The sequence below is a fragment of the Numenius arquata genome, chromosome 17 (genome assembly GCF_964106895.1).
Source record: "Numenius arquata chromosome 17, bNumArq3.hap1.1, whole genome shotgun sequence".
Classification (NCBI taxonomy): Eukaryota; Metazoa; Chordata; class Aves; order Charadriiformes; family Scolopacidae; genus Numenius; species Numenius arquata.
Genome location: NC_133592.1, coordinates 6734786 through 6759804, shown reverse-complemented (window position 1 = coordinate 6759804; position 25019 = coordinate 6734786). Strand labels below are relative to the sequence as shown.

Here is a 25019-nt window from a genome sequence, read left to right as displayed (position 1 = left end):
CCATCCAGAAGGATGTCTTTTAATCTAGGTTGGGTTTTTTTTGTGGGAAAACACCCCAGGCAGAAGCACTCAGGCTGCTTGGAAAGGACTTGGGAAAGAAGCTGGTTTCTCCTGCTTTACTACACTGTCCCACTGTGTCCTATCATTCACCTCTTGCCCTGGGGGGCTGCCTAACAGAGCTCAGACAGTAAGGCCTGTGTTTAAATGCTGGATCTCGGGGGAAACCTAAGAGTTTCTCGTCTCATTTCATTTTCTACAGGCTAATTTGCAAATGGACTTTCTCACTGGCCAAGCCTAAGATTTTGCTGTCGTATCTTTGCAATGTTGTTTGACTGCAATCGTAACTCAGCTTGCATCCTGGAGAGCTGTTTACTTTTTGTGGTTAGAGGGAGGATGTGGCGGGATGCCATGGTTGAGAGAAGCTGTGTTATGTCCCATTAAACTAGCTGTTTGTTTTTTATTTTTGTTTTCTTTTTTCCTTTTCCTTCCCTAATCTTCTGAAAAACAGTGTATTAATCGGCTTCATTAAGAACAAAGATGCACCAACCTGGTGGGGATTTTTGATTGCGGCTTTGATGTTTATCTGTGCTGTGCTGCAGACACTCATACTTCACCAGCATTTCCAGTACTGCTTTGTTACTGGGATGAGGCTGAGAACTGGGATCACTGGAGTGATATATCGAAAGGTAAGACTGGAAGCACTACATGAGCTGGAAGACCAGTATATAGCCAAGCAAATGACCTCAGTTCTCAAATACTCAGAGAAGAGCAGGCATATTGGAGAAGAATAGCCTCCTGGAATATAAAAGATTGGGGGTTTTGGTGAGTTTTTAGGAGTACCTCTGTCATACTTTACAGCAACTTAATGTGGGTGTACTGGTAGGTCACCAGTCATATCATAAGCACATGTTGATTCACTTTAAATATTTGGAAAAGGGATTCAGGAGAGTAGCGTGTTTGTGTTATGAGTTGATTAGATACAACTAGGTTTTCTTTAGAATGCCACATACTGCTTGAGACAGAGGTGCTCACAAGCAAACCATTTCATGAAGTCTTGTTCTTTGGAGATTAGGAATTGATGTAGGTGTGAATTATTTTATTCTTGTCGGAGGAGCACATTCTTGGGGAGTGTAGTGTTTTGTTTATAATTGAGGATTTCTTCTCTGTGTTTCTCCATATGTATCAAGATTGTGAATCCACTGAATTTCTCTTATTTCTCAGTCCTTAGTCATCACAAACTCAGCAAAGCGCTCATCTACTGTTGGAGAAATTGTTAACTTGATGTCAGTAGATGCCCAACGTTTCATGGACCTGATGACTTTCCTGAACATGTTGTGGTCTGCACCACTCCAGATATTTCTAGCTTTGTATTTCCTCTGGCAGGTAAAGACATTGTCACATTTTTTCTCAGAATTTGTCTAAATTATGTGCAAGCTTATTATTTTTTTGTTAATTTGACCCACCACTTTTTTTTGGAAATGTATTGTTCTGCCTTGTAGTAAAGTGGCGTGTAGTAGTGTACATGATCAATTAGTATCTTAATTATTTTGTTCAGCTGGAATGCAAGATAAGGCATTTGAAGCAAAAGATAGCCTTTATGTCTCCTCTGTCCCTACCATGATTTGGTAGGATCAGTCTTGGACTCAGAGTGTTCCCAGTAGTTGATACAAATGAGAGCTTGAGGGAGATAGTTTTAAACCAAACAAAACCAGAAAACTAACCTGGACATAGGAAATGTAAGCCATGTCTAAAGATTATATCATGCTATATATAGAAGTTTTGTGCAAGTCAATGTGAAATAATTCTCATTATTCAACCATAATTTTTCCTTTGCTACAGTGAAGTTTTCTGGTTTATTCCAGGTTCAGTTTGAGCACTGGCTTTCATCATTAAAGTGTTTCTATGCAATTAATCTGCTTTACTGCATAAAACAGTAGCACCAACATAACCATATTGATTTAGAGTTGAAAGCCATTAAGTTACGGCGGCTTTATGAGTTACTGCTTTGCTGGTAAGCTGAACTCTGGTAGCCAGCAGTTTGGGTGCTTTTGTTCCCATTGAGGGTACCAGGTTCATTGAGTAATTGCAGTTCCCTAGGTCAGAGAGAAGTCAATGGAAAAATTCCTTCTCTGTGGCTTATTTGTTCCCATTCTACATTTGCTCAGTAGCTCTCCGTTTGCATTAGTGCAAACTTATTTTCCCCTCCTACTGGGAATCACTTAACAGCTAAATCACAAAGCGCTCTGCTATCACCAATACTAGCATAATAATAATTCAAGGTGGGTGCTGTCATGTTTTTCTGTCTCCTCCTCACAGTTGTTCTGTGGAATCAGAACATTTCACTGGGAGGAGTTCAACTTGTCTATGTAAAACATACATTTCTGTTACTGTAACCTACTCTTGTTTTAATGCTTACTGTAGGGAACAGCAGCACTTGGGTATAACGACAACCTACTTTTTTTTCTTTCAATCAAGACTTTAGGGCCTTCTGTGCTGGCAGGAGTTGCAGTGATGGTTTTACTTATCCCGTTTAACTCTGCAATAGCAATGAAAACCAGAGCATTCCAGGTAAGGTACCAGCAGAGAAGGTGATGTTACCTGAATTGGCAGCTGTGCTATCAGAAATGAAGGCATCAGTGGTTGTCTCGGCCATTAATGAGCTGCTATTTGCCCCTATTTACTTATGAGTAAGATTGTACTGATATATTTAATAACTGTATGCTCTCAGATAGTTGTGGGTTTTGGTTTTTTTTTTCCATAGTGAATTGAATGCTATTTAAGGGAAAGGTGTGACATTGAGTCAGTGGCTCTTCATACTACTGGAGCAGCTTTGGGGATTAGCAAGAAGTCTCCATATCCCTTCACCTGGTAGCTTCTTCTAGGAGTGTTTAGAGAAAGGGCAAATAAATGCTGTATTTTAAGCTGTGAATGACTGTTTTCAGAGATGGTAACTGAAACCTGGCAGCCTGTGTTTTATGCTAATAGCCAGTGTTGACTTTTGTCGCTACTGAGCTGGGCTAAATTTTAGTTATTATCTTAAGGTAAAAGGATCCTTTATTCCTTTCTTTGTAGTCTTAGTTGTCTCTAGTCAAGAAAGGATGGAAAAAACAATATAATAGTGCCCTCTGGCTTTGTGCTAGAGAAATCTAATAAGTGGTTTGTGCTGTGCAACCTATCAGTGACTGTTTGGAAGATTTAAAAAAAAAAAAAGATGTTGATGTAAAAAAGGTAAGAGTTGGAAAACGAATATAAATTATGACATTTAAGCACAGCCTTAGTAACAGAGTGGTATTATTACATGCCTTAAAGAGACATCCAGGCTTCCCATTAAATCTCTTGGATGATGACATGTTAGTATTAACATTCCTTTTCTCCCTTGCCCATTATAAGATGCTCAAAGCTGCATAACTTGGTGTGCATGCATGTGTGAATGCAGTTTTTCATTTTGTCTATACAGCTGAGCAGGGTTTGTTGTGTTTTTTTTAAATAACTGAATGAAGCACTGTATTCTAATGTAAAGGAAAAAAATAAACTAGGAGTAACCACAATTTTCAAGGGATGCCCTCAGAAATACAACTATGAATATCAGGAAAAAAATCTGAAGAAATCAAAGGAAGAAGTAGGGTAGTATTTTTGTGAAGTGGCTGACTCTTTCTTTAAGGTGATTTTGAAAATGTAATTCCTAACAGTGAAGATGAGTGGAAAGATTTTATACTCTGCTTTTCAGGCATTTTCTTTGGTTTCTGCTTTCTTTGGAGGTATAGATTTGCACGGTAAGCTTACTCATAACAGTCTGGCTTTCTTTAATTACCTTTTGCATCCTCTTTAGAAATACCCAAGGACCATCACAGCTGTGAGAGAACATGTTGAAAGCTCTCTTCTAGTCATTCCTGTGACACTCTTGTCTCCTGTGTTTACTGATAACCTAGGTGGAACAAATGCGATATAAAGACTCCCGCATTAAATTAATGAATGAGATTCTGGGTGGCATAAAGGTGCTGAAGCTGTACGCTTGGGAACCATCGTTTTCAGAAAAAGTGATGGAGATACGAAAGAATGAGCTCCGAGTTTTGAAAAAATCTGCCTATCTCAATTCTTTGTCCACCTTTGCATGGATCAGTGCACCATTCCTGGTAAATTGAATTTGCATGACTTTCTAAGCTGTACAAGTATGTCCTTGAAGGATAAGCGTGAGGCTTTGTGCTTGCTAAATGTACGTAGGAATAAAATGTAAATACTTTAAAAAAAAAAATATTCACATGCTTTGAAGCAAAGTTCCCTGTTCTCTAGAGCCTTTTTGTTAATCGGTATTAAAGTATTTCTTGATAAAGCCTGCCAGTGGAAGCTGGGAATAACTGTCTCGGGAGAATTTCCAACCACTTCAAAGTACTTCCCATAACAAATTGAAACTAGAATTTGAAACCTCAGAGATATTTGTGAATAGCAAAAATAGCAAAAAAGAATTTTAATTGAGTGAGTCAGGACAACGTCTGTCTTAAGCTCTCATTTCTACCTTTCGTGTTACAGTGCTCTGCTTGTTTTAGCAGGAGAACGAGTTGTTAAATTATTCTACAACCTAAAAAAAGATTTATTTAATGTAAGAAATAGAGCCCAAATGATACACTGCCAATTCTGAAATGCTTTTTCCCCAATTTTCTCTTTCCCTGTATTTTCCATTTCATTGCACTGTGATCCCTTTTGCAGAAAGGGTTTTGGTTATGGTGAATGAAAACATTCAGATAAATGCTTTGACAAAAATAGTCCTGGCCAACTGTTTTAGAGACCAAGGCCCAACCCTGCAGAAATATTAACAGCCTCAAGATCCTGCTTTTTTCATGTTTCCTTAAAGTTAATGCACTTCCTGAAATACACAGTCCCATTCCTCACCATTAGCTTACTTGCGTAGGATGGTCCCTCCACAGTGGATGGTCCCTGTTGTACGGTGAACCAGCAAATAACTTGGGTTTTAGTCCCTTTCCTATTGTTCAGAAGGTCTTGTTTGCTCAGCCTGCAGTTTACAATGGGGAAATTTGGTTGGGTGGAGCTGGAACTGCTGCCAAACCACAGCCAGATAACCGCTTCTCGTTTTTATTTATCCGTGTTCTGTAGTTCACCTCTTGAATCTCCTAGATCAACTAAATGTAGCCATTAGTAATCTGAAAGTTATTTTATTCCGCGTGCCCTTTTTTGTATCAACTTGTTCATGTGACTTGTCATTCTTAAAGCATGTTGAAAAGGTCAGAAATGGAGAATTTGCCCCATTTTGTTGTTGATACTTTTATTTCAAAGATGCCTATCAGGCTTGGCTGCTTTTTAAAATGTCAAAATATTACATACTTCTTGCAGTAAACTTGCTTCTGGCTTCCAGGTAGCATTGACGACATTTGCCGTGTACGTCTCGGTGGATGAGAAGAATATCCTGGATGCAGAAAAGGCTTTTGTCTCCCTCTCTTTGTTTAATATCTTAAAGTTTCCCCTCAGTATGCTCCCACAAGTCATTAGCCACATTGCGCAGGTAAGGAGGATCTGGTGCGGTTGTTTTGAACAACTTGGGGAAAAAAGAACCCCAGATATCCCTGATTTCTGGAATGCAGAGATCCCTTGCATCTCCCTCTTAGCAGCTTTTCCTTTTAATATCCTTTCTCTACTGCTGCCCTGTGTTGGAAAGCCTGACCTCTTCTGAGTAAGCTCGTCTGTGTGAATTTTGCTTTACTCAGATGAACTCAGCTTGGTCTGAGAAATTTCACAGTTAAAAGCATGAATTTCAGCGTAAGACCGATTGCAGGGAAAGAATGAGTCACTGTTCAGCAAGCCCATGGGGTGAAAGCTTAAGCCATTCTGCATGCTTTCTTTTTCACTAGTAAGAGCATTACGTCCCCATTAAGAGAGTGATAAAATGATGCTGCGCTCTTTTCTTAGACGAGTGTCTCCCTAAAGAGAATTCAGCAGTTCCTGAGTCATGATGAACTTGATCCAAATTGTGTGGAAACAAAAGCGATTGCACCAGGTAAAGACATCAGTATTTTTCTAAACTATGCTAATACAACAAACATCTTATATTTGTTTTGGACTGGTTGAGTTATGAAAAAAAAAAATTAAAAAAATAACAACAGTAATCTTGGTTTTTAAAAAAAAACAAAGCAGCTGTTTTGAAAAGAGTGTGTTTGCTGTTCAGACTATGTGGAAATTACAAAAGTGATTTTGTAAGCTACAAAAGTTACATTTTTGAGCTCTGAGCTGAGTTATTGGGCCTGAGTTTGTATTTGCAATGGTTTGTATGCTAACAGCACTACATAATGAAGTGCATCCACTGACTAGGGACAGCAAGACCTGCTCAAACCTTTCACGCACTGCACAAATGCTCAGCAACATTATAAACAGTTTTGATTTCTTCTGTTGGAAACAGTATCGCAAAATAAATGAGCAAACCAGGTGGTCTCAAAAAATGTGTTTTCTCATGTAATGCACTTTGATGATAGTGTGGTTTGAAACTTTCTCCTGTGTGTGATTCCATAGAGAGAGGAGGAGGAGGGATGGCTGTATGGCTGCCACATGATTGCTGTTACACCCCACCGGGAGGTAAAGAAAGCCCGCAGGTCTGTGGCAGTTAGTGTGGCAAGTAAAAACCTGTGCAGAGGCAAGTTTAATCTGATACATCAAAGTCAACAGCGTGCAGTGGTCTCCTACGAATGTGAAAGTGGTTTAAGTAAAGTTGTGCTAACAGTTGCACGGGGATTCTGAGCAGCAAATGTCAGGTCTGGCCTCACCAGGGCAGGGAGGAGGACAACTTTTCAGGTCCACAGCTCACAGTCTATAGCTTAAGCTGTGATCAGTGATTTTCACTCTGAACAAGCCCGTCTTGTGACCCCCAGTCATGAGACTGTGCTTCCCATGCCAGTAGAAAAGGGAACTGCATCGTACATGAAACACCCATAAATAAAGATTCCTCTGTCTGTCAGTCTCTCAGCTGTACTATTCTGTATAATATATTTCCTGCCTTCTCTATTGTTGTGTTCTTGTCACACAGGCAATGCCATCAGCGTTACAAATGCAACGTTCAGCTGGGGAAAGGAGCTTAAGCCATCTTTGAAAGAGTAAGATTTCTTTGTGCAATTGCTATGAAACATCTACCTGGTTTCTGGCTCCTGGGAGGTCTGTTTGAAAGATGCCTAGTAATATCTGCAGGCTCACTTCTGGAAAAGGTTGTTTCCGCACATCCCATAAGTGCATCTTTTCTGCCTTTAAAACATCGAGCTAATCCTCACGCCTGGTGGTATTTAGGCTTTACAGAAGAGTGCTGTAAAGCTTTACCTCCACAGTGACTAGCATAAAATAGCTACCCAGTAAAGGGCAGAAAGGCTGCATAAATTTCTTAAATAGACTTTTTTTTTAACTGAAGCGCTAGACAAATCAAATTGATCTGATGGATTATGAGGACAGTTGAGATGTCTGGGTTTGGACTTGGGTGTGTGAGCAGTGGTCTGTTCTTTCAAGTGTCTTCGAGACTCACCCCTGTGGTTCTATGTGGGCCATATCCAGACCGCAGGGGTGCATGTTTTGCTCATTTGCTTATTTGAATTAATACAAACAAAATTTGCCTGGAAGCGTATACTTCATTATGTTATGCTTTGTTGTCAGATCAAAATCACAGAAACCTGATAAGTAGTCTTAGAATTCTCACTCCAAGGAGCTCGTGCTGCTGTGCTGAATAACCTGCAAGCAAGAGGCTTAGAGTTCAAAGGAGCCAGTTTGGTTCAGGCAAACAAATCTGCAGCCAGGTAGACTTGAGTGTTCTGGGGTTTATTTCATAAAGAACCATGCATCTCCAGCTCAAACTGCTAGCCACCTGCTTTCAAAACGCTTATTAACCCTGTTTGACTTGCTGATGGACTGATATGTCACAGCAAAGGGTCTTAGAAGGCTTGTTACCAATCCTGCTGACTTAGCAACCAACAAGATAAGTTAGTGCTGGGTTTCCATTTACTCCTACAGTTCTGGTTACAGTTGACTGTACACAAGAAAGGGAGGAGAAGACCAGTGACCAAGCTATGCTTGCTATATCCAGTCAGGTTGAGGTCAGGCTGATTTGTCACTGTGTATTTCAGCCCTGGTTTAAAGACCCATAATGTCTTTAGTAAACTAGTGTTTAATTAATTTCCAGCCTGTTTCCTCCACAGTATAAATCTGTTGGTCCCCAGTGGAGCTTTGGTTGCCGTTGTTGGCCATGTTGGCTGTGGGAAATCTTCCCTGGTGTGTGCTCTCCTGGGTGAAATGGAAAAGCTGGAAGGAGAAGTGGCTGTGAAGGTTGGTATTGTTTCCATACCACTGTTAAATGGCATTGTAAATGTGCTGCTTATGCCTGGCCTTGCTTATAATGTACATCGTGCTGGAGAGGGAATTCTGTTTGCTCCTCTGTCAACTTGTCTGCATGTTTATTTGGGTTTTGCCCACGCCTGTTCAGTTGTGTTTTATATGAAATGATTTTCCTGATTCTATCAACTATACATCAGCAATTAGCATGCCTATATCTATAATGGGAACATATATCAAACAGGAGCTATACCTGTGTGCTGCAGATCTTAATCAGAGTTGTAAGCATGAATTGTTGCTTGTAACAAGTCAGAGGTTTCCTTTGTCCCTCCTTATTCTAGGGTTCTGTTGCTTATGTGCCTCAACAAGCCTGGATACAGAATGCCACACTGAAAGATAACATTTTGTTTGGCCAAGCTCCTAATGAACAAAAATACCAAAATGTCCTGGAGGCCTGTGCTTTAAAAACTGACCTGGAAGTGCTGCCAGGAGGAGATCAGACTGAGATAGGAGAGAAGGTAATTTTATTTTTACTTCAAGTCAGACCTGCTTGGTGATTCCTCTTCTGTCTAGCTAAAGAGAAAATGCTGTAGAGTCAGCACTTGATTTGGTTTATCATTACAATAGCATCCCTGCTACAGTCGACCCTGAAACACGTGGGGCAGTTATGCGGAAGGCAGTTGGACGTGAACTTGTTCCTGACTTTAAAGGTGTGTTTGTACTGTGGTGTGTAATTGCACATCTAGGCCTGGAAGATCAGAGCATCCCCCATTTGTTGTCCAATTGTAAAGGTGCATCTGGCCAGAATACTTAAAGTCCTTCCTTTTCCTGTAGGGATAAAAAGGGAGGGAACATATGGTGTGCGTCAAGTGAAAAAGTGGTATGATCATCCCTTAACACCTCATTTTAATGAGAAACTTTTAGTTCTATGACTACCAACAGAGATTACTTTTTCATAGGCCACTAAATTTGAGATGGATACCGTGAAGTGGGGTGGATACGTGGGTTTGTGTGTGAGACGAGAGATGTGGAAGATGTTCCAGGTGCCGTAGCCCTGCTTTGAACGTTTGCATTTTACATCCTGGTTGATGGTCTTCCTTTTTATAGTTTTGTGTTTTAGCAGCTCCCTTTAGGAGCTTATTAAGCAAGAGGCTTATTCCATCTCCAGATTGCTGGGTGAGTGGAAGTTTGGCAGGGAACAAACAGATTCAGAGGCGTTCTGTTCCTGTCTCTGGCTCTGAGTGAGTTATTCTCTTCAGCGTCTCATGTTTCACTTAGCATCCGTGTGTTTGACTGGGTGAGAGCCATAAAAAGTCATAGCTGTTGTTGGAAGCGAGTTGTGTGACATGTTTTGTTCTCTCCTCTTTCTCTCTCCCTTCAGGGCATCAACCTCTCAGGTGGCCAGAGGCAGCGGGTGAGCCTGGCTCGAGCAGTGTACAGCAACTCGGACATTTACCTGTTAGATGATCCTCTCTCTGCTGTGGACTCACATGTTGCAAAGCACATCTTTGACAAAGTTATTGGTCCAGATGGGGTACTTAAAGGAAAAGTAAGCTGGCATTTAAATCCTCTTAAAAATGCACACAAACTCAGAAACACTGATGGGTAACAGGAAAGCTATTTCACCACCGAGGCTTGAGTGTTGAATCATTCCTGAATTTCTGTGTTTTATTGGCACTGTGGACACCTTTTCCCCACAGCACAGACTCTTCAGTGAGCTGCTATTTAGGCATGCCCAGAAGTGATGTGATCTAGTCAGAACATGTAGAGGCAGAAACCTGGTCTGTCTTTTAAAATCCCTACTATAAGATCTCCAAAAACAAGGCATTTGTGATTTGCAGAAACTTGTAAAGGTTGTCAGCTTGGTATTGCTTGTTGTTACTCGGAGGCAGTGTAGTGAGGAAGTTGTAACAGCTTACTGATTTTTACAGTTACTGAGGTCTTTGGCAGTCTGCAACCAAATTGCAGTCCCCTTCCTTCCCCTTCTACTCTGTTGTGATCTTCTCAGACTATCCCGGAGATCAAAAGAGAAGGGCGGCAAAGGAAATCAGCACAAGGGAAAGTGGGAATGATTTTCAGTTGGTTTACTTCCTCCTGTGGTTGTGTCAGTATGCGGTAGGAAGCATAGTAAGTTCATGCACATATTTCTAAGCTAATTTGGCTCACAGAGACAGTGTATTTACCCTGGCATTTCACCTTGACATGGTAACTCACTCCCTGTCCCAAAAACGTGGCAGTATTTGGCTTGCTGAGTAGAGTTAGTCCCCATGGTGAGAACTGAGAGAAGTGGCTTTTTTCTCCTTTTCGCTCTCCAGACCCGAATTCTGGTGACCCATGGCATCAGCTTCCTGCCTCAGGTAGACCATATAGTTGTCCTGGTAGATGGCAAAATCTCTGAAATGGGATCTTACCAAGACCTTCTGAAACAAAACAAGGCCTTTGCAGAATTCCTGCGAAATTATGCACTTGATGAAGACGTTGAAGAGGATGAACCAACAAGTACAGTATTGCTTTTTCTTAAAACATGTTTTTTTTTTGTCAACTAGATTACAGATATTTTCTCTGTATAAAGCGTCCCTCGCTTCTTCATGACAGCCTGGCATTTGCCTTTCTGCACTACCATGAAAATTATTATCTGTGGCCAAGTCTGCATTATTGATAAATGTTTTCACAAATTTCTTTCAAAATTTCATGTGGTTTGTCATAGGAAAAAAAAGCAATTCTTGTGTTAGAAATTGTTTTAAAGTTGGGAATTTATTTTATGATTAGCAAGGTCAAACTCAGCAGGAGAATGGAGTAGCCGAGAACTGACTGGGCTTGTTATCCAAGGGGCTACCCAGGGTCTGGTATTTTTTCCTCTGTTTATATGTTGGTGGGGTTTTTTTCATATAGCAAAGTTCAAATGACATTTTAATCCTGGGTTACTTTTCAGTTTGGTTTGATTCTGATAAAATTATACAAGATTAAAGCATTTTGGTAAATGTTTCCTCTGTGTGACAGTGTTCCCACGCTCTTTGATTGCAGCGCTGCTTCTCTCCAGACAGGCACAGAGGAACGTGCACGACATCTACCAGCAGCAGAAGCTTCCAGTAGTTCCTGACGTGGCTCCCCCATCCTAGAGCATGCCCTATAAGTGAATTTAGCTAGAACTGACTATAACGCTTAACATTTCCGATGAAGGAATGTGGTATAAATGCATTTGGCAGCCAACCTGCCTCACAAGATCTTTGCAATGTAGTTAGGAAAAGTGATTCACAGAAGGGATGTAAGCAAAACTATGGTGGAGTTTATGCACTATGATTTTTCATGACTCTTGCTTTGTATAGCCACCTTTTTCTATGCTTTCTGCTTTATTCAGCAGAAAATCTGAGATGTGATTTTGTCTTGCAGTGGTGGAGGAGGAGGAAGTCCTGCTAGCTGAAGACACCCTCAGCATTCACACTGATCTGGCAGATAATGAACCGGTGACAAACGAGGTCCGCAAACAGTTTCTTAGGTAAATATGTGGTCCTCTAGTGTTTATAGTCTGTGTCTGGGGTGAAACGCATCTGAAAGAGGTTGGTCACATACCGCCTCTCAGTCTGGGCTTTAGTTTCCTTACTTTCCTCTTATACATAAATTGGTTCAGTGTCCTTTTGAAAATAAGTGTGAAGGAACCTGCAAAGAAGATCCAACATCTATTCCTGCAATCCTCTTTTTTTAATCTGAACTCAACCAATTTCTTAAAGCAGCTCTGGTTCTCAGCTGACACCACTGTATGTGTTTACCCCCACAACACTGAACTGCTGCCGGCTGCATGGTTGATGAACCCTTTGCATTGTGCCTTTCCACTGGGAATCTTGGAAATCTTTAAAAGTTTTCATAACAGTACCCATAGATGCCGTCCAGCTACTGTTAATCACAAAATCGTGGAATTGTCAGAGTTGGAAGGGACCTCCAGAGATCATCTAGTCCAACTCCCCTGGCTAAAGCAGGGTTGCCCAGAGCACATCACTCAGGACTGCATCCAGGCGGGTCTTGAAGATCTCCAGAGAAGGGGACTCCACGACCTCCCTGGGCAGCCTGTTCCAGGGCTCTGTCACCCTCACTGTAAAGAAGTTTTTCCTCATATTTGAATGAAACTTCCTATGTTCCAGCTTGTGCCTGTTGCCCCTCGTCCTATCACTGGAAACCACTGACAAGAGTCCGACTCCATCATCCTTCAACCCACCCTTTGGGTACTTGTAAACATAGATGAGGCCTCCCCTCAGCCTTCTCTTCTCCAGGCTAAAGAGCCCCAGCTCTTTGAGCCTTTCCTCGTAAGGGAGGTGCTCTAATCCCTTAATCATCTTAGTTGCCCTAAATGTGAAAACAGAGTAGCTCAGGGGTTAGTTTTGAAATGTCTGTCTTGAGACGAAGCCTTTAAAGGCCTTTGCCAAGAGCCCGGGCACTGCCACAGCCTACGTTAGGTGCTGAATTTTTGGCATCTCTGAACATTCAGAGGGGTGGCACAAGCACCCATAGCTGTGACTCAGGCTGGGAACTCATCAGAAGAGCTGGGAATAAGTCCAATCTCCCGCATCCCAGTCTTGCCTTAGCACTGCCACAATATGCCCTTTTTTCTCCTAATGACTCTTTTTGTTTTGACTAGGCAACTTAGTGTAATATCTTCTGAGGGAGGAGAATGTCCCAACAAAATGTCAACGAAACGAAGAGTCTGTGAAAAGAAGCCAGCAGAGCCTTCTCTGCCAAGAAAAAATCCTAACGAGAAACTTATTCAGGCTGAAACCACTGAAACGGGAACGGTATAGTTTGATTCCCTTCTCTCTTTTCCTACATTTTTTTTTTTAAATGTTTGAAAAAATCATGTTTATTTTTACATTTGATCCAGTTCTGTTAAATGTGTTGTATAAATTGCAACTGTAGGCTTTGGGCATTAAACTGGTGGCCCCTGATCATTCAAATTTGGGATTTTGGCAGAGGTTTCTGCACCTGGCAGAGGCTATGTACTTAGGGGGAGAAAAAAAAACAAAAGAAGAAAAATCCCTTCCAGCTTCTGCCACGGTCACCTGATACCACGTAGCGCTGCGCTCCTCCGTCAGCCCGGCCTTTGCATTGCAGAGCTTTCAGCACTGCTGGTTTTTAAACCGTTTGGCTGCTGTTGAGTCCAGCTGCAGCGCTGGGTATCTGGTGACCCGCAGGGGTGGGTTATACGAGCCAGCTGCCGGCTGTGGGCCAGCAGATCTGCTCTGCCTAAATCATAGCCGCCACCCCGTCGTCAAGAGCGTTTTATGCCTATAGGTACAAAAGGGGTTGTAGCCTTCCCGAGCAGGGCCAAGGAGTGAAATGGGAGCAGGGGAAAAAAAGGAGAAGGTGGGAATACAAAAGTAAAAGAAAGGGACAGAAAGGAGCAGTGGATGGAACGGGAGCGGGGAGATTTTGCTAAAGAAAGCCCCTTCCCTCCACTTTAGAAGGCTCAGTGATTGCTGTTTAGTCTGATGTACGTGGTCCATGGCACAGACATGTAATTAGCTGTTTCTGTGGATTATTTTAGCTTTCAAAGTGCCTAATCAACAACACTTGTTCTTTTAATTATTCCTTCTTATGTTTTTTCAGAGACTGAGTTTTGCCCTGAGTCTCTGTCTCTTTTTGCTTCTCTACCTTTTTGCACTATCTTAGAAAAAGCATCTTTACTTTTTGCCACAAGCATCATCTCTTTATGTTCCTGTTGGGGTGCACCAGCATTTGGTACCTCATTTAAGCTGCTGTAAAGACACCTGAATGGGGGCATATTCAGCACTTTTCCTTAAATAGGCCATTTAAAGTAGTCCTGAGCTCCATGTGCCTGCCAAGTTGCTTCTTTTGCCTGGAAAACTTGGCTCCTGTTCCTGTTACCCATCCTCTGCTGCTATTTGATCAGCCTTTTTTTTTTTTTTTCTTTTTTTTCCTCCCCTCTGGCATAACCTTAAAAACTAAAACCCCACAAAACGAATGAAATACAGAAAATGGAGGAAAAGAATATTTCAGAGAAATTCCTGACATGTTGTGAAAGTCATCGCCGTGATGTGGAGCTCAGGCAGATGAACTGTTCTCTGTGGTGTGTTAGGGTTTGGGCAGTTTAGAACTTAGCAGTTCCTCTGATGAAGAATTTTTTTCACTTAATCTATCTAAACTGATGGTGTAAGTTGTACAAACCAGCCTTGGTGTGTGATTTTGCAGGTAAAGCTAACAGTGTTCTGGCAATACATGAAGGCTGTCAGCCCTGCCATTTCTTTAGTGATATGTTTCCTATATTGCTGTCAAAACGCTGCTGCCATTGGGGCCAACGTGTGGCTCAGTGACTGGACCAATGAGCCGGTGATAAATGGGACCCAGCACAACACAGCCATGCGAATTGGAGTCTATGCTGCCTTGGGCCTCTTGCAAGGTGAGACCAGATAAAATCATGATGTCCCAATGCTTAGTAAAGAGGAATTAGGTGGTAACGCCATGGCACCAGTTGCTGGTGGCCCGAAATTGCCCCCCAGATCCTATCCTAAGCATGGGAAGTAACGAAACCTGGAGCTACAAAGTCTGATGCGTCTCCTCTTCACCTCTTAGGCCTCATAGTTCTCATCTCCTCCTTCACCCTGGCCATGGGAGGCATTAACGCAGCCCGGGTGCTCCACGCTGCTCTGCTGGAGAACAAATTTCACACCCCGCAGTCCTTCTACGACACCACCCCGACCGGCCGAATCATCAACCGCTTTTCCAAGGACATCTATGTGATTGATGAAGTAATCCCGCCGACCATCCTGATGTTCCTTGGAACATTCTTCACCTCTTTATCGACAATGATTGTGATTATAGCAAGCACTCCGCTCTTCGCTGTGGTTATAGTCCCACTTGCAATTCTGTATTTCTTTGTCCAGGTAACTGGAAAAATATCTGACTGCCATTGCAATGACTCTTATTCCATTGTTAGTGTTTTCTTTTTACGAGAAACAACATGAATTTGGGGGAAAATTGAAATATCTGAAGTAACTACATGTTTATGTAAACAAAACATTATTTCTCTCAGAAAAAAAAAACGTGCTGTGAGATGTGGTCATGAAATAAATAGGCATAACCTTTTTTTACTTTTAAGTAATAACAAATAAGCCTGCTGCTAGAGAGAGAGCTGCAGTGCACTTCAATATATTGAAGTGTGTATATATTTGACATATTGACAAATTTTTAAGCTGGCGAGGAGTTAAAATATTGAAAATAGAAAGCATCAATTTTATTGACTTCTGAGCAAAAATGAAGCTTATTTTATAGACTGTAAATAGAGACCTGATAATGGAGGAGCAGATTCATGTTTCATTTTCTTGGAAAATGAGGCTCCTGCGAATGGATTTTGTTAGGCTATGTCAACTAAATTTAAAGGGACATAGATAAATTCAACTTACAGTATATAGAAATTGCAGTTACCCAATACTCTGTTGTAGAATGAAGCAAAGATAACTTTCTTGAAATTATTCTTAATTATAGAGAATATTTTGGAGGGTTGAAGTGCATCAGTAGCGATCTCTTTTAAATCCTTAACCTAAAAAATTCTTCATTGTTGATTAAAAGAGAAAGTATTTCATGTACCCTTCAATTTTCTCCAAAAAATGGCAGCGGTTCTACGTAGCTACCTCCCGCCAGTTGAAGCGCCTGGAGTCTGTGAGCAGATCTCCCATTTACTCACACTTCTCAGAAACAGTGTCAGGGGCCAGTGTCATCAGAGCCTATAGAAGAGTGAAGTCCTTCGTAGACATCAGTGACCTGAAGGTGGATGAAAATCAGAAGAGTTACTATCCTGGCATAGTATCAAACAGGTAAAAAGGCATAATATAACTCCTTGTTTCCACTTAGATAATCCTGTGTTTGCATTTCTGATCTGAGCACCCATTGACCACTCTGCTTGCGTCTGCCTTTTTACCAGGTGGCTGGGCGTTCGAGTGGAGTTTGTGGGGAACTGTATTGTCCTTTTTGCTGCCCTCTTTGCTGTGATCAGTAAAAACAGCTTGAATGCTGGTTTGGTAGGACTTTCAGTGTCTTACGCGTTACAGGTATGTATTACAGCTTTCTGTTCGTTGATGGGTTTGCATTTTTGTAGATGGCATTGCATATATTGGCAATAATTTTATGTGCTTGTTAAAGCTGAAGTTAATAAGGAAATAAGAGATTTATACTGAATGCTGACAGACCATCAGCAGCTCACATGCAGTAGGATTTCAGGGCACTCTGGGAGCCTCGAGTGCTGCACCCCAGTATCCTCAGTGGTGCCGTGCAGGAAGCTCAGGAGGTGTCAGGGGCACCCACCACGAGCAGGTCATTTGAGCAGTATGGGCTTAACATGTCCTGCATCATGTTTGCTACGTAGTACATCAGCGTGTCGAGGTAATCACAGGCAGATCAGTAGGATTCAGAAATGGGCAAGATAAACTGTAGTCACTTGTGGATAGTTTAGCAGATTTAATGGCCTCACTCTTGCCAGAAGCTTTCTAGATACCATGAGCACACAGGATTGCTGTTAGCAATTTTCCAGTGAGGACAGTGACTAGGGGAATGACTTCCAACCAACTTCTTTGAGAGGAACGTCTGTTAAATCACCATGGGAGGCATATGCTTCTTCATGTGAGCACCTGATTATTTGTAGAGTTCTTCTCCCAGTAACTGCCAATGCAAAGGTAATTACTTGTAATACTGATGTGAAATTACTTGTAATATTAATGTGAAGCCATGTCTTAATAGCAGTGTCTGGTTTTGTTGTTGTTGTTATTAAATCTGTTGTTCCTCTGTGGGTGATGATTTGTTCCTTGTCTTCTCCAAGGTGACTTTGTCTCTGAATTGGATGGTCCGAATGACTTCTGAACTTGAAACTAACATTGTGGCTGTTGAAAGAATAAAGGAGTATTCAGAAACTGAAACAGAGGTCAGCTACCAAGCATCGAGTGTGCTCACCAACAAGCGTGGCAAAATATTAATGCACACATTTACATGGTCTTTCTTTAGACTCTTGAGAGAGAGATCCTGCTCTGAGAGCGTTATCATTTAACCTGAACAAATGTCATGCTCTGAACTGTAATTTATGCTATCACAGCTCCAAATTATTACTGCTGTCGTGCAGGCTGTGCTTAGCATCTCATTTTCTGCTACTGTGAGTGGCTGTAGCACAACAGAGATGAGTTTCACCATCAGAATACTGCTCCCATTGGGTTTGAAGAGTTTGATGCGTAGTCGTACCTGCGTGGATGGTGCTGTGGTCCTGCTAGGGAGCGCAGCTGTAGTGCAATTACCAGGCTGTGCACATGTTTTCAATAGTATTTCTATTTAATCAGCTTAATCAGTCCTCATCTCCCATGAGAGAAGAACATCTCCAGGAACACTGTACTGCCTAATCCAGGAAAATCATCCAATCATCTACCTTTGTTGCCAAAGACTTTTAAAGGTGGCAGATGGAGCTATGCTGGGAAATCTGCTGCTCTGTGGACACACTGGTTTTTGTAGTACATGATGGGAGACTAAGAATTAGGAAACGGAGGATCTGAGGAGAGCTGCTGTAGAGACATCAAGTATTTAATCTAGAAGCTAAAAGGAAGCTAGACAAGATGTGTGATACATGTTATAAACCGGAGCTTGAGCTGGCATGAAACAGGCAGTGTTCTGTTAAAGTTAGTGGAAAAAATGTAAATTTATATCCATTGAGGATTTGGCTCTATACCCTCAAACTTATTTTCCTGTAAACTTCACAACAGAGACCAAAATGGGTGGATCCTTAGGAGCCCATGTTTTTCCCCCATTATTATAAATTTATTTGATAATTGGGATTTGATTTATCAGATATATGTCTAGTAACCCACTAATGTTAATGTTTGTTTCTGAGTTTGAATTATTTTTTCTTAAACCTATATGAAGCATTTCTGACTTCTGTGTCCCTTAGGCTCCCTGGGTCATTGAGGGCAAGAGTCCCCCAGAAGACTGGCCATCCAAGGGGGAGCTGGAGTTTGTGAATTATTCAGTGAGGTACAGGAAGGGCCTGGATCTGGTGCTGAAGGGTCTGAACCTCCACATCCACGGTGGAGAAAAGGTGAGTTACCAGCTGCATGTCTCTGCTAGAACTTTGCTCTGGGCCACCAGTGAAAACCATGGGGTAGAGGACAGGGTCCAGAAGCACACTTAGAATCACAGAATGGTTAGAGTTGGAAGGGACCTTAAAGATCGAGTTCCAACCCCCCTGCCATGGGCAGGGACACCTCCCACCAGACCAGGTTGCTCAAAGCCCCATCCAGCCTGGCCTTGAACACCTCCAGGGATGGGGCAACCACAGCTTCTCTGGGCAACCTGTTCCAGTGTCTCACCACCCTCACAGTAAAGAATTTCTGTCTAGTATCTAATCTAAATCTCCCCTCCTTCAGTTTAAAACCAATACCCCTCATCCTGCCACTACAATCCCTGATAAAGAGTCCCTCCCCATCTCTCCTGTAGGCCTCTTTCAGGTACTGGAAGGCCATTATAAGGTCTCCCCGGAGCCTTCTCTTCTCCAGGCTGAACAACCCCAGCTCTCTCAGCCTGTCTTCATAGCAGAGGTGCTCCAGCCCTCTGAGCATTTTTGTGGCCCTCCGCTGGACCTGTTCCAACAGGTCCGTGTCCTTCCTGTGTTGGGGACTCCAAAGCTGGACACAGTACTCCAGGTGGGGTCTCAGGAGAGCAGAGTAGAGGGGTAGAATCATTTCCCACGACCTGCTGGCCACACTTCTCTTGATGCAGCCCAGGATGCAGTTGACTTTCTGGGCTGCCATCGCGCACTGCCAGCTCATGTCAAGCTTCTCATCCACGAGCACTCCCAAGTCCTCCTCCTCAGGGCTGCTCTCCAGCCATTCTTCACCCAACCTGTATTTGTGCCTGGTCCCCACCACTGGGGCAAGACTGACTCAAGCTGGCATTGCGGGAGCCGGCAGTGACAGCCATGCTGTCAGTGTGCCAGCATCCTCCAGGCTGGAAGCAGAAGGACCACTTGCATGGGACTTTCTGGACTTTCCACGTTAAGTTGGCAGCAGGCTGCCCTACGCCGCGTAGGAGGCACCATCGCAAGCGACAAAAATTCAGCGACAAGAACGCTTTTCTGAAGCAGCGCAGATGGGAGAAAGGAATTCCAGCTTTTTCTGCTCTCTGGCTTTCCCTGTGAAATTTTTGGCGTGGAAAGAAATGACGTTCTTTGCTTCCTTAATCAGGAAATTGTCTTTGTTCTGAGAGATTAGTTTCTTCATGCTTCAGTAGAAAGTTCTGGGGTTTGCATGCTGGTGACAGAACAATTAGCATGGGAAAGTCCTCCACTTAACAGGGTGTTATTAAAAGAGAAGAGAGTTATCCTTATACTAAGCTGATGGGATAACAGCTGCTTTCTGGAATGGAGATACACATTCTTACCATAAACTCCGAATTGCCCTCTGAAAAGCCTTTATTTCTTGTCCTGGAGTGATTGGTCTCCTGACATGGGGTACTTCAGCCAATCACCTAAAGTCACGTAGGATGGTGCTAGGCCCGGGCACATATTTATAGGCAATATCATTCAAATTACGGGAATGGCAGTATATACATTACAACTTATGACACGGGTTTCTAGGGAAGGACGATTACATTCTGTCCAAGATTCACATCTTCTGTCCAAACTCTTAGAGGAATCTTGGAGGTTTGGGGGGTGTTTTTGTTGGGTTTTGTTTTGATTTTAACTATATGCTTTGTTGTTTAACCTGCAATTTGTTGTAGATTGGAATTGTTGGCAGAACCGGAGCAGGGAAGTCCTCCATGACGCTCTGTCTCTTTAGGATCCTGGAAGCTGTAAAAGGGGAAATTAAAATCGATGGTGTGAAAATTTCAGAGATTGGTCTCCATGACCTTCGATCGAGGCTAACAATTATTCCTCAGGTACTGTTCCTGTGTGTCACAATAAAGGAAGGATCTCTAACAGCTTAGCAAACCGTAAATAATGGTTTATCCACAGAGGAAAATGCTTTGTTACACTCAAAGTTGTTTCAGAAAAACAAACTATTTATACTTTAAGTGGTCCTGTCCTGCCACCTTACAAACTGATGCTGGGTGATAAAACAGGATTTAGGATAAACCACCTTTACAGTGTGAGGTTGTGTTTTAAGTGTGTATAAAATAGTGTATTTTCAGAGTGGGTGGGAGTGGGAGGTGGCCTACCTGCAATGCAATGGGGACTTCAAAGCAGTAACTCGTAATGTCTGTACTTAAAACAGCTAAAACACTTGTCTAATGAAGGTTGGTTTTATATCCAGGACCCTGTTCTCTTTTCTGGAACACTGAGGATGAACCTGGATCCATTTAATAAATATTCAGATGAAGAAATATGGAAAGCTCTTGAACTGTCTCATTTGAAGAGGTTTGTCAGCAGTCAGCCGTCCATGTTGGACTATGAGTGCTCAGAAGGTGGAGAAAATTTGAGGTAAGGAACACTTGGACTAGAAACATACCCCGAGCTTTCAGTCAGCCCTAACGGCGAGTAGCACCTGAGCAGGGGTTTACACTCTTGAGTCTGAAATGATTTAGCACCTATTCCTGTTTCAAGAAAACCACTAAAGGCTCAAACATTTGCCTCTGCCACGGATGATCTGATTCTTCTTTGCTGCTGGGAGGGATTTCTCCCAAACCAAAATCCTGTCTTACCAGTAAAGAAGGAAATCTGAAGATGACAGGGATTAGGAATAGGAAGGGAAATAACACCTATAACTGCTGTGCTGAATCGGAGTCCTCTGCCTAAACTGACACTTCAGCAATGTTTATTTTCCTTTATTATCTGGAAGACCCATAAGACATAAACGTGGATGATAAAACGCCATGCTTTGATACGCTGCGTTGGCTCCTGGGACTGGTGTCACCAGATGATGTATGTGATGAATGTTCAGCTCCTTCCTCATCCCGCAGAGACGCTCAGAGGCTGTGTCTGGGGGTGTTTGTAGCAGGGCAGGGAGTGTGGGCTGCCCAGACAGCAGGGGTAGAAAGGACTTACAGCCTCAGAACATCTTTTTTTTTTCTTCTTTTTTTTTTTTTAAAGTTTGCATATGCTCAGTGTTGTTACAACTGTGTGTGTTCCCGAAAACTTGGGCAGAAGCACTGTAATCGTTAGCGTCCCTGGTTTTTGTCACAGAGATAGCAAGGTGGCATTTGGTGGCTCTGTCGGTGCTGGGTCAGGCAGTGAGTGAACACACACGCTGGAACAGCTGAGTAGCGCTGCGGTTGTGTTACCCCGGGGCTGACAGAGCAGGCTGTTTTCTAAATACTGGGGTTTTTGTTGGGTAACCGTACCTGATGAGTAACCTGCTCCAGCACGGGGGATTCTGGGCGGTGGAGAGCTGAGGGCGGTGGGGCCTCGTTTGTGAAAGCCCCGTCCGTCTCTGTTGGCAGCGTGGGCCAAAGACAGCTCATCTGTCTGGCAAGAGCGCTGCTTCGCAAGACGCGAGTCTTGATCCTGGACGAGGCGACGGCAGCGATCGATCTCGAGACGGATGATCTTATCCAGATGACCATTAGGACCCAGTTTGAAGACTGCACGGTGTTGACAATCGCGCACAGGCTGAACACAATTATGGATTACACGAGGTAAAAATCCCTTAGTGGTGCGTGGCGATGGGGGGCTTACCGTTTTATGGGGGTGTGAAGACCACTGGAAAGGGTCTGGTTTGTCTCCAGACAGCCACACCGATGCTCGTCAGGTAGAATGTAAGCATTGATGTTTAAAGCTATATAATCCTAGAATATCCAGACCTGATTTTGCTTCTGTCGGCATCAGGAGCAGGTTCTGTGCTCGCTGCCCAGAGCTGCGCCAGGGACACTGCCCAGCTGTAGTGACGCCACTGCCCATGGGCTTAGGGGTCCTCTTTTAACTAGCAGCTGCTGTAACCTTTTCATAGAATCATAGAATTGTCTGGGTTGGAAGGGACCTTTAAGATCAGCTAGTCCAACCATCAACCTAACTGATAAAAACCACCACTAAACCATGTCTCTAAGCGCTACGTCAACCCGTCTTTTATACCTCCAGGGATGGTGCCTCAACCACTTCCCTGGGCAGCCCATTCCAAGGCTTAATAACCCTTTCTGTGTAAAAACTTTTCCTAATATCCAATCTGAACCTTCCCTGGCACAACTTGAGGCCATTTCCTCTTGTGCTATCACTTGTGACTTGGGAGAAGAGACCGACCTCCCCCGGCTACACCCTCCTTTCAGGGAGTTGTAGAGAGCGAGAAGGTCTCCCCTCAGCCTCATTTTCTCCAGGCTGAACACCCCCAGCTCCCTCAGCCTCTCCTCATAAGACTTATTCTCCAGACTTACTCTCCACTAACATCATGTTATATTAATTACTTTAAAATGTATTACTATACTTCATGAGCTTTTATCTCCTGGTACTATATTTTCAATTCCAGAACTACCAGTGTGACGTGCCGGGGCGGGGGGTGGAGGGTGTTTGTTGTGTTTTATTTTCCCCTTATTACCCCTGGGAGACAGTGACTGTCCTGTACCTTTTACAATGAAACAGCAGCTTGGGGAGAATGTTTATCATCTGTTGTGTTTCAACGTGTGAAAATAATTGAGCAGAACAAAGGCAAGGTGGAGATTAGAGCAGTTTGCTTTGTGATAAAAAAGGGTTATCGCGTTTCTTGCGAGGAATTCTCTGACGTGTCTTCCCTCCCCCTCCCTTTTGCTTTGCGCAGGGTTCTCGTTCTAGACAACGGAACGGTAGCTGAATTCGATACACCCGCAAGCCTTATAGCATCGAAGGGTATTTTCTACAGTATGGCCAAAGATGCTGGACTAGCGTGAAAAGACAACCCCTTGGGGGTTTGGTTTGGGTTTGTTTGTTTTTTTTAATATTACTGACTTGCCACAACAGTGACTTGTGAATGTACTGTAATTTACAGAACAGTTTTTGTAGTAGACTAAACTTGTGATATGTGAACAAAGTATTTTGCAATTATGAAGACCAGAAAGTTAATTTTATATTTTTAAATATTTTCTATACACATAAAGTATTTTATTATATGCCTTTTTTTCCCAAAGAATGCCAAACATTCTGCCAAGAAAATTTACGTATCGCAGGGCAATATGTACTGTATTCAGGTTTATAATTAGTAAATTATATTAATGGTACAACATACACCTGTTTTGTGTGTTTTCTGCATAAGGATTCATTGGCTTTGAAGGGGAAAGACAGGCCCAGTTAAGCAGTGACTCAACTGAAAAATAGTGAAATAACATGTAATCTCTGAGTGGTTCCAACCAGCTCCTTTCAGTGCTTCCCCCGGGACAGGGCAAGGCAGTAGAACGCAACGGCTTCAGGGCTGGGAGCCATCCCGGCACCTCTGGTAGCCCTGCCCAGGGAAACTTTGGTGTTAGAGAATTCCTCTTCAGCATAAGAATTATGAGTAACATGTATTTAAGACTAAACCTACAGATGGCTTAATATAAATCATTAACTACACCATTTCTATCAATTTAGCAGACTCCCCATAAGCCTGCAGGGACAGGACTGGCACAGAAGTGCTATAATTTTGCCGTATCTCTCTTAGGTATGAAGTCACTGTGAGTAAGTCTCCACTTAAGCTGAACGCACCTGCTGACCAGATGTGGATATGATTTATCTCATTCAGCACTTAATCACCTGAAATAATGTGTGATTTGTTTTGCAGAAATAAGTATCTACCTTATTATTGATAACCAAGTCTCCTCAGATAAAGGGAGTATTTGCTGCTAGAATCCGATAGAACGTCTTTTGCTTTAGCTCTTCTCTTCCTCCACCAAACACTCTAGAAACCCACCCGGCAAGAAAACGTTCCTTTGCTTTTCCGTAAGTAAAGTTCAGAAAAACTTTGAGAAGACAAAAATAATCATTTATTAGTTCTTACAAATGATACTTCCTAAATAGAAACAAGAACCTGCAGCCAAGCATTCATTTGACATTAACATTTCATATAGCAGAGCACAAAGCAATGAATTATTTATCGCACACAGCAATGTAATCGTTATACGCTGATCAGATTGTTAGCAGGGTTAATAGCATCTTCTGTGTATAAACTGCATAAGGTATAAAAACACTCCTCGGAATGCATAGATAGCGATCAGCATCTGTGTGAGGCGATTGCTGTAAACGAGGAAGTCATCAGCCCCACAGCTGGTCTGGCTGGGAAATCCCGGTACCCACATGGATTGTGCTGGGGGTCTGACAGCCTGTGCCGACCCCCCCCTCTGTGCTGGGGAGACCACTACAGGCAGCGTGAGATGAGGAGCAACAGGTTTATTTATTAGTCCATTGTACAGAAATTAATACACCACCACCAGTTGGGTATAAAAAAACCCCAAGTATTGCCAATGGCTCAGACCCTGTTTGACCTCCAACACCTTTCAGAAGAGGATGTTTTGTTGTGACAAAAACGTTCCTACTACAGCCTGAGGAGCCTGAGCTTCGGTCTAGTTAATTGGCACAGAGGGAATGTGCGTGTTCGCAGGGATCTGCGCTTCCAGGTGACCACTGGAGATCCGACTAGAAAGCAAACTGGGAGAGGGCTCCCTCTTGTGTGCTCAGTCACTGCTGCTGAAGCTGCTGCCCTGGCTCAAAGCACTAGTCACTGGGTGAGAAAGAGAGAGCAGGGGTGAATTTGGGGATAATTGCCTGGGTATGAGCTGTAATACTGGTGACTGCGGGGGAA

The 25019-nt window shown here is 42.8% G+C and overlaps 1 protein-coding gene across 1 annotated transcript in view; it reads left to right on the top strand.

The window, feature by feature from the left end:
* The window catches only part of ABCC3 (ATP binding cassette subfamily C member 3), a 50736-nt gene extending 27600 nt beyond the window's left edge, over nucleotides 1–23136 (top strand). The window contains exons 9-31 of the mRNA XM_074160350.1: nucleotides 509–686; nucleotides 1222–1383; nucleotides 2476–2568; nucleotides 3930–4133; nucleotides 5369–5515; nucleotides 5920–6007; nucleotides 7028–7094; nucleotides 8178–8304; nucleotides 8652–8828; nucleotides 9692–9859; nucleotides 10626–10809; nucleotides 11701–11806; nucleotides 12941–13094; nucleotides 14509–14716; nucleotides 14890–15200; nucleotides 15931–16130; nucleotides 16238–16364; nucleotides 17129–17230; nucleotides 18239–18385; nucleotides 20065–20223; nucleotides 20598–20764; nucleotides 21724–21918; nucleotides 23028–23136. Coding sequence (XP_074016451.1) covers nucleotides 509–686; nucleotides 1222–1383; nucleotides 2476–2568; nucleotides 3930–4133; nucleotides 5369–5515; nucleotides 5920–6007; nucleotides 7028–7094; nucleotides 8178–8304; nucleotides 8652–8828; nucleotides 9692–9859; nucleotides 10626–10809; nucleotides 11701–11806; nucleotides 12941–13094; nucleotides 14509–14716; nucleotides 14890–15200; nucleotides 15931–16130; nucleotides 16238–16364; nucleotides 17129–17230; nucleotides 18239–18385; nucleotides 20065–20223; nucleotides 20598–20764; nucleotides 21724–21918; nucleotides 23028–23136 — 3580 coding nt within the window. The remainder of the gene's footprint in view (nucleotides 1–508; nucleotides 687–1221; nucleotides 1384–2475; nucleotides 2569–3929; nucleotides 4134–5368; nucleotides 5516–5919; nucleotides 6008–7027; nucleotides 7095–8177; nucleotides 8305–8651; nucleotides 8829–9691; nucleotides 9860–10625; nucleotides 10810–11700; nucleotides 11807–12940; nucleotides 13095–14508; nucleotides 14717–14889; nucleotides 15201–15930; nucleotides 16131–16237; nucleotides 16365–17128; nucleotides 17231–18238; nucleotides 18386–20064; nucleotides 20224–20597; nucleotides 20765–21723; nucleotides 21919–23027) is intronic.
* The last annotated feature ends 1883 nt before the right edge of the window (nucleotides 23137–25019 follow it).